This window comes from Pipistrellus hanaki, assembly GCF_964339955.1.
Source record: "Pipistrellus hanaki genome assembly, chromosome: 3".
NCBI classification, from domain to species: Eukaryota; Metazoa; Chordata; class Mammalia; order Chiroptera; family Vespertilionidae; genus Pipistrellus; species Pipistrellus hanaki.
The window spans coordinates 80,630,343-80,645,030 of NC_140505.1; the positions used below are offsets into that span (position 1 = coordinate 80,630,343).

General features: G+C 35.0%; 1 protein-coding gene across 2 annotated transcripts in view; it reads right to left on the minus strand.

Moving 5' to 3' along the window:
- Positions 1-14,688, minus strand: part of INTS6 (integrator complex subunit 6) — a 93,617-nt gene that overhangs the window by 13,371 nt on the left and 65,558 nt on the right. For both annotated transcript variants that reach the window (XM_084879353.1, XM_084879354.1), the window contains 8 exons: positions 10,213-10,365; positions 9,631-9,763; positions 8,061-8,155; positions 6,413-6,523; positions 4,963-5,178; positions 2,456-2,582; positions 993-1,135; positions 564-795 (listed from right to left, as the gene is read on the minus strand). In XM_084879353.1, coding sequence (XP_084735479.1) covers positions 564-795; positions 993-1,135; positions 2,456-2,582; positions 4,963-5,178; positions 6,413-6,523; positions 8,061-8,155; positions 9,631-9,763; positions 10,213-10,365 — 1,210 coding nt within the window. The remainder of the gene's footprint in view (positions 1-563; positions 796-992; positions 1,136-2,455; positions 2,583-4,962; positions 5,179-6,412; positions 6,524-8,060; positions 8,156-9,630; positions 9,764-10,212; positions 10,366-14,688) is intronic.

Here is a 14,688-nt window from a genome sequence, read left to right on the forward strand (position 1 = left end):
AAATAATAATACAGTGGTGCTTCGCATAACAAACGCCTCGCACAGCGAACTTTGGACAGGTTTTTCATGAAACCATCGGCCAAAAAGCAGAAAATGGATGAAGATGTGCAAGATTCGGTAGACTCTACTTAGTCTGTCTTAAAATTAAAAAAATGTGTGTTTTTTTTAAAAAAAATTATGTTTTTAGATGTATCTAAATAAAAATATGTCATCTTAGCATATTTTTTGCTACAGAACGAATTATTTTTTTTAACATGTATTGTTATGGGAAAACGCGTTTCACATAACGAACTTTTCGCATAACAAGCTTGCTCCTGGAACGAATTAAGTTCGTTGTGTGAGGCATCACTGTAAAGCATAATGAAAATATAAAATGTTCATTAATTAAAAAGAATCACAAAATTAATTACATGCCAATTTAGAATAAACATTAACTTCTCTAGAAGTTCTTAGACTTTATCAGGTTTTTTCTCCCGATATAATCTATTTTAAAATCTCTTCTTTGAAGAACCAAAAAGCAGCAATATAATGTTTTTGCTATTGATATTGTTTTAAGCTCTTACTTTTATGAAGAGGAAGGGGTTTAATAAGATCTGGCTGTGCTTGAGTCATAGGTATAGGTGGTCCTTTTCCTCCAATATGATTGTTTACAACTGGATTCTGTTGTCTGCCTCTTAGCAGTGGAGACATACAGCGACGTCTTTTAGGGATCCCTTGCATATTTGGTTCTCCAGGTCGTTTATGTTTATTTTGAGGTCCAGCCACAAATTCGTCTGCTTCATCAATCATCATACCCTATAATAAAATACATAATTTCTTTGGATTTATATTCAGTTTTTAAATGGCACAACTAATTCCAATTTCCATAAAAACAACTCTATTTAATTATGTTTACATTTATTAGGAACTCTATCAGGAAAATAGCTTTAGCTTACTTTAAATTCACAGTACCTAGCATAAACAAATTATATAATGAAATATTTCAAATTTACCTTTTTATCCAGCTTAAAAGGGTTGCCAAATGTATGTAACCTTCGAGGCTGATCAGGATCAAGTTCTCTTAGTGGAGAAGGTATTTGCTTGAGATATTCCTGGTAATTCCCCATTTGTGCTATAGGAACACTGTGCACTTGATCTTTTTGAACAAAATAAAGTAACAACAAAAGTTAACACTACTAACACTGTTCTAGTTATCACGTATCCTCTATGAACTAGAGGCCTGATGCACAAAATTCATATAAGAGTAGGCCTTCCTCTTTCTTCCTCCTTGGCTGCTGGCAACAGCTTCCCTCTGGCACCCTTGCAGCCCCGGCTTTGTCTGAAGGTCATCTGGTCTATTTAGCATATTACCCTTTTATTATTATAGATGCTACCTAGTGTTTGTTATTTTAAGCAGTCTTCTCTTACAACATACCCTAAATTAATGTATTGCCATTATAAATATTGTGGCATAACACTCTGAAATTTTTAAAATGAAGTTTAAAATCATTGATTTTATCTTCTAAACAAAACAAAAATATTGCAGCTAATTTCAGTGGATAGAATCAGTAATGTATAACCTTACCATGAGAAAGAATGTCTCTTCTACTCTATTCCAAATATACACAATTTAATTATAGCAGAATTTACAGAAAAATCACATATATAACCCTTTTATATAAATATATATATAGTAGAATGCTTACATCAAAGATAGCAAAAGATTAAATTTTCATCTGACTTTGACATGCCAGGGTCATGCATATGGTTGAAGGAAATATTAGAATTTTCATCTGACTTGATATGCAAATGCCATGCATATGGTTGAAGGAAATATTAGAATTTGACAATTATTAGCCACCCAGAGTTAAGTCATCAGATATTGGTATCTTATATAATAAAGATGTAATATGCAAATGGTGGGGCAGTGAGCTACAAGCGGGTGGCAGAGAGCTATAGGAAGGGGCAGGCCAGCAAGCTATGGGAGGAGTGTGAAGGGTAGGTGGGGAGGGCAGAGAGAGCTCCAGGAGGGCGGGGCAGTGGGCAGAGCTATAGGAGGGCAGCAGCTACTGGCTACAAGCGGCCGATGGAGATCTACAGGAGGGGACAGGACAGCAAACTATAAGGGGGGGCGGGGAGAGCTACTGGCAAGCTACTGGCACACAAATTCATGCACAGGGCTACTAGTATCATAATAAAATAACTCAGTTTGTATATGTGTCTGCATGTGTGAATGGACGAAAAATCAAGAAAGGAAACTAAGCTGTTAACAAAGGTGGTTATATCTAGGGAATAGAATTTGGGGCAAATTCTATAGTGAAGACAGAAAGAAATGTAAAGAATCAGGGATGACTTTTTACTTAATTTGTTTGAATTTACAATGAGAATTGTGCAAGAATTCTTTAAGAGTTAAAATGTTACTCTACTGTGTTTTAATATTAAGAGAAAAATACCAATATTAAAATAATGATCTAACCTTCATCCTGTCCTTTAAGAAATCTTCGGGTGCTCTTCATAAGATTAAATCTCATTCTTGTTAAGTGATCCAAAAGATTCCGTCTAGGTATGTCATACGCATTTCTAAATGTCTGTGGCTTTAAATCCTATTGAAAATATTCAAAGACAAAAGTTATTTATAAATATAGAATTAAGAGACTAAAATCTCTACCTTGCATATAGGTTTGAAAATAATATATATAAGTTAACTAATTACCTTAAAAAACAGAATAGAGTTGTTATGCAATCTTAAAAGTATTGTTTTGGCAACCAAAAGATAAAATTTTGGAAGGGAGCTCAACCAAATCATCTCAAATTTATATCCAACTCAAGATTTTATTATATTTTCTGATTAGAAGAAGTAAACACCCCAATTTTTTTTATTTTAATTTTTATTCATTCACACCAGACAGCTATGCTGTATTGGTGGTTGTCATTTTTAAAAAATATATTTTATTGATTTTTCACAGAAAAGGAAGAGAGAGGGATAGAGTTAGAAACATCGATGAGAGAGAATCATCAATCAGCTGCCTCCTGCACACCCCCTACTGGGGATATGCCTGCAACCAAGGAACATGCCCTTGACCAGAATCAAACCTGGGACCCTTCAGCCCTCAGCCCGACGCTCTATCCACTGAGCCAAACCGGTTTCGGCTAAACACCCAAATTTTAAAGACTTTTTCTTCTTTTTTTTTCTTTTTTTTAAAATATATTTTATTGATTTTTATACAGAGTGGAAGGGAGAGAGATAGAGAGTTCGAAACATCAATGAGAGAGGGCCATTGATCAGCTGCCTCTTGCACACCCCCCACTGGGGATATGTCTGCAACCAAGGTACATGCCCTTGACTGGAATCAAACCCGGGGCCCTTCAGTCCCCAAGCCGACGCTCCATCCATTGAGCCAAACCGGTCCCGGCCAAATTTTAAAGACTTCTAAGATTTTATCTTATGCTTTGATGTATAATGTACATACTATAAAACTACCTATTTAAGTATACAGTTCGATGAGTATTAGTAAATTTATAGTTTTGAAATAATCACCGCAATCTAATTTTAGAATACTTCCATTGTTTCAGAAAGTTCTTTGTGCCCATTTGTAGTCAATCCCTATTATTAGCCCCAGGCAACAACTTATCTGCTTTCTGTTCTGTACATTTCATTTTATAAATAGAATTTTGCAATATCTAAAATTTTCTATCTGGTTTCTTTCACTTAGCAGGATGCTTTTTTGATTCATCCATGTTGTTCATGTATCAGTAGTCTATTCCTTTTTATCAAAGTAAAGTAGTATTTCATTATATGGATATGCCATCTGGAAGGTAGTCCAGAAGGACATGGTTTAATTAGCATATTCCGCTTTTATTATTATAGATGGATATCCAATTTTTCTAGTGCTATTGTTGAAAGGATTGTATTCTCACTTACTGAATTATTTGGCACCATGTTAAAAATTGACTATTTGTGTGAGGGCCTACAACTTCTAGACCAAATTCTGTTCCATTTATCTATATGTTTGTCCTTATGCCAACAACTTCACAATAATTTTTAAAATTAAATAGTGCAACTTTGTTTCCAAAATTGTTTTAGCTATTCTAGTACCTTTACACTTCCATATGAATTTTAGAATCAGCTTTTTTTTTTTTTAACAAGTATTCATAAAGCATTTTAGGATCACACTGTGCACCCAAGGTCCTAAGTAACAAATTACAGTGACTCTACCATTAGCTATATAACTTTAAGCAATCTCTAAGCCTCTGTTTACTAACTTATTAAATAAAGGGGTTGGTTTACTTTTTGTCAATACATTCATTCACTCACCATGGACAGCATTTTTTTTTTTTTTTTTTTAAGAATAGTTATTGCCCTGGCAGGTTTGGCTCAGTGGATAGAGCGTTGGCCTATAGAATGAGGGGTCCCAGGTTCGATTCCGGTCAAGGCATGTACCTTGGTTGCAGGCATATCCTCAGTAGGGGATGTGCAGCAGGCAGCTGATCAATGTTTCTCTCTCACCGATGTTTCTAACTCTCTATTCCCCTCCCTTTATCTCTGTAAAAAATCAATAAAAAATATATTTTTTAAAAGAATAGTTACTGATTTTTAGAGAGAGTAAGGGAGAAGGGAGAGAGAGAGAGTAAAATCAATGTGAGAGTGCAACATCAATTGACTGCCTCCTGCATGCTCTCCACAGCGGGTGGAGATATAGGGGGGGATTGAGACCACAACCCATGCATGTGCCTGACCAGGAATCAAACTGGCAATCTTTCAGTGCACAGGAAGATGCCCAACCAATTGAGACCAGCCAGGGCTGTCTGTTTTAATTCTAAAATTCAATTATTCAATCAAAGTATAATGATCATTATTCTGCAGAAGCATAGAAAGTACTTCTGAAAATTTGGACAAACAATTTCAGTTAATAGAAAATTTATCTATATTCAATAATGTAACAGAATATAACTAGAGCAGTACTAAATTCATGTAATTATTACCTTATTGAGCAAAGCAACTTGGAACCCAGTGTATTCTTTCATGTTCAGGTCCAGCAGTCTATGAGGAACATCCTCTGAAATTCCCTGGAGGAGTTGTTGAAAATCTTTCCTATAGGCCATTGATAATCCATGTGATCGGCTTCGAACTTTAATTCCAGTTTCCTGTACTACTTTTTTGCCTACAGATCCAATGACTCGATCAGATTCTATTTTGGCCTATGGTAAAAAAAACAAACAAGAATTATTTTGATATAATATAAATTGGTAAATTAAATATTACAGTTTTAATCTTCTATAAACTAAACATTTACATATTTAAAAAGTATATAAGAAATTGAAATCCCAAGTGACATACTTTATGTCAAGTACTTGTTAAATTAAACATAGTTTAAACAATGTCTTATGATTTTAAATCATTATTATAACCTTTTGGAGCAGGATGAACAAACAAAACTTATCTAATTTTAAAAAAATGTTTTCATTGATTTTTTTGAGAGAGAGGAAGAAAGATGGAAACACTGATGAGAGAGAGAGAGAGAAACATCCATCAGTTGCCTCCTGCATGCCCCCTACCAAGGACAAAGCCCGTAACCAGCAAATGTGTCCTGACCGGGAATCGAACTGGTGAATTCAAGGTGCACGGGACTATGCTTAATCTATGGAGCCACATCAGCTGAGCTAATTGTATTTATTAATACCTACTATACTTAAACCATGAAATGTAAAGCAGCCCTAATTGAAAATATGCATTTCTAATTCAGAGGTGATTTAAAATTAGAAAAAAAATAATTGCATCAATATTTATTTAAAGGCATTAGCATATAACAAATGTTCATACATACAGCAAATGATGAGGTAATTTTTAACTGGAAAGCAAATACCATTATTTTGACACTTTACAACCTGCATTTCAATTACTGGTAGCAGTTAAAGGAGAGATGGCAGAAGTACTGGGAAAATGTTGCATTTTATACGATAGTAATAACTTGGCAGTCAGTTAAACTCTATTGCTGAACTACCATAGTATCTGTTAATGTGACTTATGCCCCAAATAACAAAATTCAATATCTCTTACAAACATTTCAAAATAAACTACCATTTTGAAGAAAAAAAGAAACAGTATAGGTTTTAAAGCACAAAACAAAAGAAACTGACATTTTATCCAAGAAAAACAATTTTCTAACATAAATTTCTCAAAACGAAGACTAATCACATAGAGAAAATCTAGGAAGCTATTTCATAAACTAGGAATTATTATTTGAAATTAACATTTCAAATCATAGCATACAATGTTCTTAAGACAGAATAATGTATATATGATATATGTGATTTTAAAATGTATATAGTAATATAATGAAATTCTTTTAGAACTATCAAGAACTAATATCTGGTCTGCTAACCATCTTAAAAATGATTCAAAATATGTAATGGTTCTATTTCTTAACATTACCTGTTGACTCAATTTTTTGAGGTATGAAATGACACTGTAACTTAGTCCATATTCCATACTGTCTGCTATGAGGTTAGGTGCTCCCATCATTCTAACAGCTTTCCTCAGAGGCTATAGGCAAAAAAACAACAACCATCACTAGTCAGAAATTTAAGGCTAGATGTGTTATGTCAGTTTTGAAAATTTCTGCCCCCCAAATTTCTCCTTTTCTTCAATAAGAGAGTAACAACATATTTGTATTTCAGTAAAATGTTTTTCAGTGGTATGAAAGGCAGTTTGAAATACTAGTAAAAAGGCATTAGAGACTATAACAATAACACCCGGGATGAGAAAAGATGAAATCCTGAACTTCTTAGTATCCCTGGAGATAGTAAATTTGAAAGAAATGGCAGGAGACACTGTAGAAGTAGATTTGGTAGAACTTGCATTAGCTAGGCTGAAAAAAAAACAAAACACCAAAAACACACACACAGGAAGAAGCTCTGAAGGGAAAATGAGGAGGAAAAAACAGTGTAATATTTACTATGGATATGATATAATGAAATAATATTTAATTGTAATGGGAGACCAATTGAAACCACTTTGTACAATGAAAAATATCACTAGCAGGAGTGTCTAGTCTATTTAAATGGAATACAGTCAAAAAAAGGATAATTCGCTGACATATTAGAAAGTGTATAAGCCTTTGTGTACAACTAGAATCAAATCCCAGCTCTGATATTTAATATCCACGTAGTTTTGGCTAAATCCTTGGGTTGCTATGAAATGTAAATGAGTCAACATATGTAACATTTGATATTAAAAGTGTTTCTTCTTTTCACTCTCTTACTAGGCAGCATTATGTGCTAGACACTCATAAACTTATCACTTAAAACTATAAAATATTATTTTTAAGGTTAAAGAAATTAATGTTCTTAAGAACATTTACAAAGATCAGTTATAGTCAAATGCTATAATACTCCTGAGTTAAAAGCAGAAGTATGGTCTAAAAAAGTTACTTTTCATAAAATAAAGTATACTTTATAATATATACATTAATACTAGGTTTTAAGTAATTAAAAAATTTATAGTTCTAAAAATAAATGGTTCTTTGAGAATATATACTTATCTTAACCTAAAAACATATTTTTGAAGATTTAGAAACTAATGAAACAAAAATAATTTTGTACCCTTAGAAATAATTCTGAAATGGCAATTAGAAAACATAGTACAACAATTGAGATTAAAAACCTAAATTCTAAAGCCACACTGCCTGGGATTGAATTCTAATGCCCCATATATTTGCAATGTAGCCTTAGACAACTTACTTAATATTTTAGTGCCTTAGTTTCCTCATCTGTGAATCAGGAACAATGATCATTCCTACCTCAGAAGATTACTATATAAATTAAATAAGATTAATACCTATAAAGTGCTTAGGATAGTACCAGACACAGTGTAAGCATTGTAATATTCATGATCATCATCATCATCATCTTGCAAGTCATGAAATATTTCTTTTCCACTATATTTATATTGGTCATTTGTAAACACAATTTTTATGACATTTAATCTATAACAACATTAAATAGAACTTTGTAATGCAATAAAGTATAAGCATAATATAAAACTTTATAACAAGTTCTATTTTTAACAATAATATTCTTACCCCAAGATAGTAAGGAGGCATTGTCTTCAAATAACTTTCGAATGACTGTCTCCATTTCAATGTTGGTTTTGCTTTATGTACTTTAAACAAGTCATCTATAAATGTATAATGTAAATAAACTATTATTACTAGATGAAAACCAGGTCAACTTAGTCTGTTTTCTTATTTATAAGAGGAAGAGTAAAATGAGATATAAGCTTTTAATAAAATAAAAGTGGTAAAATTTTTGGTTCTGGAATTTTCAATTAGTAATAACATTTTAAAAATTTTAAAAATGCATAGAATTACATCAAGGAGGAATCAGGACACAAGGAAAAACTCTACCCTATATAAACCTAGACATGAAACAGATTTGAGAAAAGAAACAAAGTGTTTTCTATAAAATATACCTACTAATACTTTGACTACAAAATCTGAATAATTTCATAAAGGAAAATTAGTTTTCTCCAAGACTACACCTTAAAAATTATAGACAGATGATCCCCATAAATTAACTTTAGGTTTTTATCATATTACTAAAGGATCAGTGCACAAAAGTCATGCATGAAGGAGTCTCCTCAGCCCAGTCTGCACCCTCTCCAACCCGAGACCCCTCGAGGATGCCCAACTGCCAGTTTAGGCCTGATCTCAATCCTGGACTGCTGGTTCCTAACTGCTCACCTGCCTGCCAGCCTGGTTGCCCCTAACTGCCACCCCTCCCTTGCAGGTCTGGTCGCCCCCAACTGCCCCCTTCCCACCGGCCTGGTCACCCCTCACTGCTGCCCCACGCAGCCTGTTCAGTGGTTCAGTCATCCCTCACTGCCCCACACAGCCTGCTGTTCAGTGGTTTGGTTGTCCCTCACTGTCCTCCCTGCCGGCCTGGTCACCCCACATTCGGTCGTCCATCGGGTTGTTTCAGTCATAATGACTCCTGGATTTTTATATATTAGGATTCTGGAGCAAGTTAAATTCTTTTTTAAAAATAAAAATATCTGCCAAGTGAAAATTAAGATAAATTCTTACAAGAAAATACACTTATATTTTATGACTATGCTTCACAAAATGTCTTATTTATCAAATATAGAGCCTACATTACTAATTCTAACTATGTAAGCAATCTAACTTAAATTCATATTTAATCTAACTTAAAGAATTAGAATTTTTTTTTTTTTTTTAAATCCTCACCCAAGGACATGTTTATTGATTTTAGAGAGAGACAGCAAGAGAGAGAAACAATGATCAGTTGCCTTCTATATGAGCCAACCAGGCATTGAACCCTAGAACCTGGGTATGTGTCCTGACTGGGAATCAAACACACAACCTTTTGGTCTACAGAACAAGGCTACAACCAACTGAGCCACCTGGCCAGGGCTAGAATACTTAATTTAGAAATTTAAAATGTAATACCTTCATAAGTTGTTGACTCAAAGGTGATTTGACACTGCCTTTCAATTTACCACAAACATGTAATAAAACAACCTTTGACAGATTTAAAAATTAAAGACATTTTCATTAATTTTTAGCAGATAAAAAACTCAGAGAACATTCCTATGTATGCTAAGCCACAGAGAATGTGACAAGAATGACTTACCTAAAAGGGGAAGGAGGACTGGGTAATTGTAAGGCATCACAAATAAGTTGACACAGTTCAGTGCTGTACTGGCTTTCAAGTAACCAAAGGGATGACCAAGTTCACTATATTTTGCACTATTGCTCACATATACCTGTTAAAAAGGAGTGGTTAAAACTTATTATTTTTTAATCCTTACCTGAAGATACATTTTTACTGAATTTGAGAGGAAGGGAGAGGTAGAGAGGTAAAGAGGGAAAGAGGGAGAGAGAGAGGGAGAGGGAGAGGGAGAGGGAGAGGGAGAGGGAGAGGGAGAGGGAGAGAGAGAGGGAGAGGGAGAGAGAGAGGGAGAGAGAGAGGGAGACATCGATTGATTGCCTCCCACATGTGCCCCAATTGGGATTGAACCTGAAACCTGTTTATGTGCCCTGACCAGGCTCAAACTCAACCTTTTGGTGATGACTGTTACAACCAAATGAGCCACACTGGCCAAGGCAAAACTTCATATTTTTATGAAGGTTAAAACCTTTACAGAATGTTTATATAAACTATTGATTATATTTAACTTTTTAAGAAACATTTAACTTAAATTGTTCAGCTCACCTGCCAACATGTTTGAGGAGATTTCCTTTCCAGGATAAATTGAGTCAGTGGTGAAGGTTCCAACTCATATTTGTCAAAAGGCAATTTGTCAATAACCATTGGTTCACAATCTGTACAGGAAAACTTCACTACAGGATGAGATGTACGAGGTGGCTAGAGAAGAAAATCTTATTACTATTTACATAAAATACCAGAAAGAAACTCATTTTCAGTATCACTCACTACCAAAATTACTTAGTTCCTAAGTTTTATTAGTCAGAGTTTAAATTACTAAACTATAGAATTTATTAGTCATAGTTTAAAATACTACAGATGAAAGAAAATACTTAAAAATGCAAAGCTTAAATTATATAATATTCAGAAGAAAAACACAAAACACTTCAAAATCTACATAAAATGGAAATCTTTTTATGTTTACAATGTAAAATTTTGGAATAAGTACTCATTGTGTTTTATGTCCAAGGAAGAAACAAGGAAGATACAGAAACCTTCCATTTTAAGTCCTCACTTGTAGAAATTCAAAATTACTTGAATAGAGTAGTGTTTTCCAAACTGATCATATACCTTCAAGTTTTTGAATATACAATTAAGTTAGGACAACATATACATACATATACACATATACATACACATACACACATACATATATATATATGTGTGTGTGTGTGTGTGTGTGTATATATATATATGTATGTATTTACTAGAGCCCGGTGCACAAAATTGGTGCATTGGGGGGGGAGGGGGGGCGGGGGCGTGCATCAGCCCAGCCTGCCCTCTCTCACAGTCTGGGAGCCCTCAGGGGATGTCCTACTGACAGCTTAGGTGGGGAGCAGGCCTAAATTGCAGTCTAGCCACCCTCTGCAGGCTCATCAGGGGAAGGCGTCACTCCCATCATCCCACTGCTGCTGCCACTGTCAATCGCCAAGGTGTTTTCATCAACAGGGACTCCAGTCCCTTTACCACAAAAAAATGACAACTTTCTTTAGGCATTTTCAAGATGTCTCTTTCATAGGATATGACATTTCTTTCTCTTTTTTTTTTTTTCTTTTTTTTTTTTTTTAACTCTCACCTGAGGATATTTTACCATTGATTTTTAGAGAACATGGAAGAGAGAGGGAAAGACAGAGAGAAACATCAGTGTGAGAGGGACACTTCGATTGGTTGCCTCCTGCATGAGCCTTGACATGGGCCCGGCCAAGGAGGAGCCTGCAACCTAGGTACATGCTCTTGATCAGAAGGGCAGGACAGGACATTTCTTAGCCCCTCCAGGAGTGGACCTTTGTGTTTTCCTCCAGGAGTGAGGTGGAAAAACCCTAGAGCACCTTCTTGGATTCTTATTACCCAAGTTATCAAAAACGCTGCGAGTGTCATACAGGGAGCTTGGCCAATGAGCTGTAGAAAAGGTGTTTCCTCTGTAGCTCACATGCAGAGGCAGGCGTGCTGGGACACTGTCTCCCAGAGGTGGCAGCCTGGGCATGCCCCCCTGCCTCTTCGCTCTGGGGCTATGCCATCCAGTGCAAGCAGTCCCCTCCTGCCCATCTGCACGCAACCTCTTCTTGAACTGGTTGTGACTGTTACGGTGTCCCAGCTAATTTGCATATTAACTTTTTTAAATATAAAATATATATTATTTATAAATTATTATGTATAAATGTATAGGTACATAATAAAAGTTTCAATGTATTCCTTCCCTATTGTGGTAGAGTGTTTTGGTTATCCCTGTGGTTTATACACCCTACTTCTGGAGATACAAAAAAATATAATACTTCAAAGGAAAAAAAGGGTGGGAGCATGTTACTCTATTTTCCCCTTAATAGTTTCCTTCCTAAAAATCTTATTGGTCTTTATTGAGGGTTACTGAGCTCCAACCAGCTACAAGGGGCATCTTTAGAAGTCAAGCAACATTGCAGAAGACATCAAGGCCAAAATCAAGATCTATCAGACTGCCCCTCTGACAGCCACTTCCTCAGCCAGAACTGGACAAGAAGCTGCTGGCCATCTGGGGGAGATGTCTCCGTATATGAATGTTACTGGTATATGTACAAGTACCCCTGTCCCATATCCTGGGTGTGTCAGCCTAGGCCACAACCACCAGGCAGAAGTCATGATTCCTGAGAAGATCTGAACTGCCTCCACACACCTCTCCTCTGTCCTTCATCCTTCTGCCAGGGTGAAGAAGCAAGCCCTGGATACTTGGTGATCCCCATCCTGAGATCTTGAATCACGACTTAACTAATAATAATTGTTGGAAAATGGAAAATAAAATCTCACCAATTGAAAATTGGTGAAGAAAATACGAGCTATGAAGATATAATTTAAAATTTAATAGCTATAAAGGACTCTCAGCCTCAGTTACTATGTATACACTGGTGGCTCCCAAATCTGTGTTGGGACCAGATCCCTTTCATTTCTCGTATTTATCCAACTGCATGCTAGACAAACTAAATCTCCTATAGGTCCCCCTCAGACACATTATTATCCAATTTAATTCTTCTCCAAACCAGAAAACCTATTCTAAAGACCTAGATATTATCCTAAATATCTCCTATTTATCTTCCATATTTAACTGTCACAAAGACCTAGATAAAGAGTCCATAAATTCCAAGCCACTTAGCAGAATACAAACATGGCAAGTGCTCAGTATTTAGTTACTACCCTCGGTCAATACTAAATTTCCAACTCTCTAGAAATTTATCTTCTATTTCTTATCACTCTAATTCATGTCTTCATTTCTCAGACTAGAGTTGTATAACTGCTTATTTTTAATTAGTTCCCCTAATTAGTCAGCACCTTCTAATCCAATGGCCATGAAATATATGTAATCATGTAATGACCCTACCTGAAAGTATTTGATAATAACCAATCACCTAAAAATAGGGTCCAGACTTTTATTATACACGAAGATCCTTAATGATCTGGTCCCCATCTGCCTTTCAACCACCACACTGTGTACACTCTGTGCTCTAGCCATGCCAAACTACTTGCAACTGCTCAAATAGATCATCATCTTTCATGCCCCTGTGTTGCACATGTTATCTTGACTGCTTTGTTATTTTCTCCCTTGCATATTGCAAATAAAGTTTTAAAGTCTGAACTGGCAAGTATCAACCACTAAAAGACTTATTTCCTTATACTCCTTCACTGTATCCCAAACAAATACCAGGCAATTAGGCACCACCTCCTCTGGGTTCTGCTCTGCCCCTCTATTACAGTTAACACAATGTACTCTACTATGTTTATATGTCTGACCTTCCTATAAAATGGTTAGGTTCAACAGGGTGAGCACTGCGTTTTATTCATCTTGTGCTCCTGTGCCTAAGTTGTATGTAACACATTGCTTATTCAGTCCATGAAACTCACTTGTTTTTTGGATGAAAATATTGAGGTCAAGAGGAAAAGAGAGGCAGAGGAAATTCCTCTAGAATTTGACAAACAAATTTTGCATTATTTCAGTTAATCCCCCAAAGAAGCCTATGAGATAGGAGCTATTATAATTATTTGACAGATAGGAAATTAAGGGTTAGCTAATAATTGGTAAAGCCATGATTCAAATACAGAATCAGTCTCTAATAAATCACATTTATTTTCAATACTTTTTATTTGAAATAAAAATTTATTTCCCTCTAATATCCTTTAGTCACTAAATTTTGCCAAGTCTTCCAATTATCATCTTATGATTCTTTCTTCTATCCATCATAATCCAAACTCTTATCTCTTATGTGAACTATAGCAATAGCCCAATAGGAAACCTGACTACCTCCCAACACATCTACTTTTTCTGCAAATAACAACCACCAGATCAATTTTCCTAGAGCAGCAGTCTGTAAAAACATGTCGTCAGTTGTTCTTTCAGTCCCACTAAAAAAGGCTTAAATTCCTTAATCCTGCACTTAAAATAATGAACAATTTGGCTCATTTAATAGTACTCTCAATATGTGTTATGACCCACATTACTCAGGAATATACTTGTTTTCCTCTAAATATACATTATTCTTTTTTTACTTCCATACTTTTTTCTCATACTATTTCCTCCCCCTACTGAAATCCTATCCACACTTCAAATTCCTCTATGGTTTGTAATAATTTGCAATAGACAACAAGAGTAATGTTAATAGATATTGCTTGTGATCCTGATTTTGAATTTATATTAAGACCCGACTACTGTAAGTATTAAATAAAGACTACAGACTGAATAATCAACCAGACAATACTTCATACAAATATGTAATCTGTTCTATAAGAGTTGAAAGAGCTCCAGAGGAGAAAGTAAAATGAACAAAGAAATTGAAAATTTCTCTATAAGGCTAGACTGGAAAAATTATGATGGTTCAATCAGGAAAAAAAAAAAAAAGGAATAACGAAGATACCTCACTGAAATTTATAAATTTCATTAAACCCCAAGTGAATAAAGGAAACATCACTTTATAGATCTTGTGTAGACTGAAAGTAAATATTATCCTATAAAGTTGATATAGG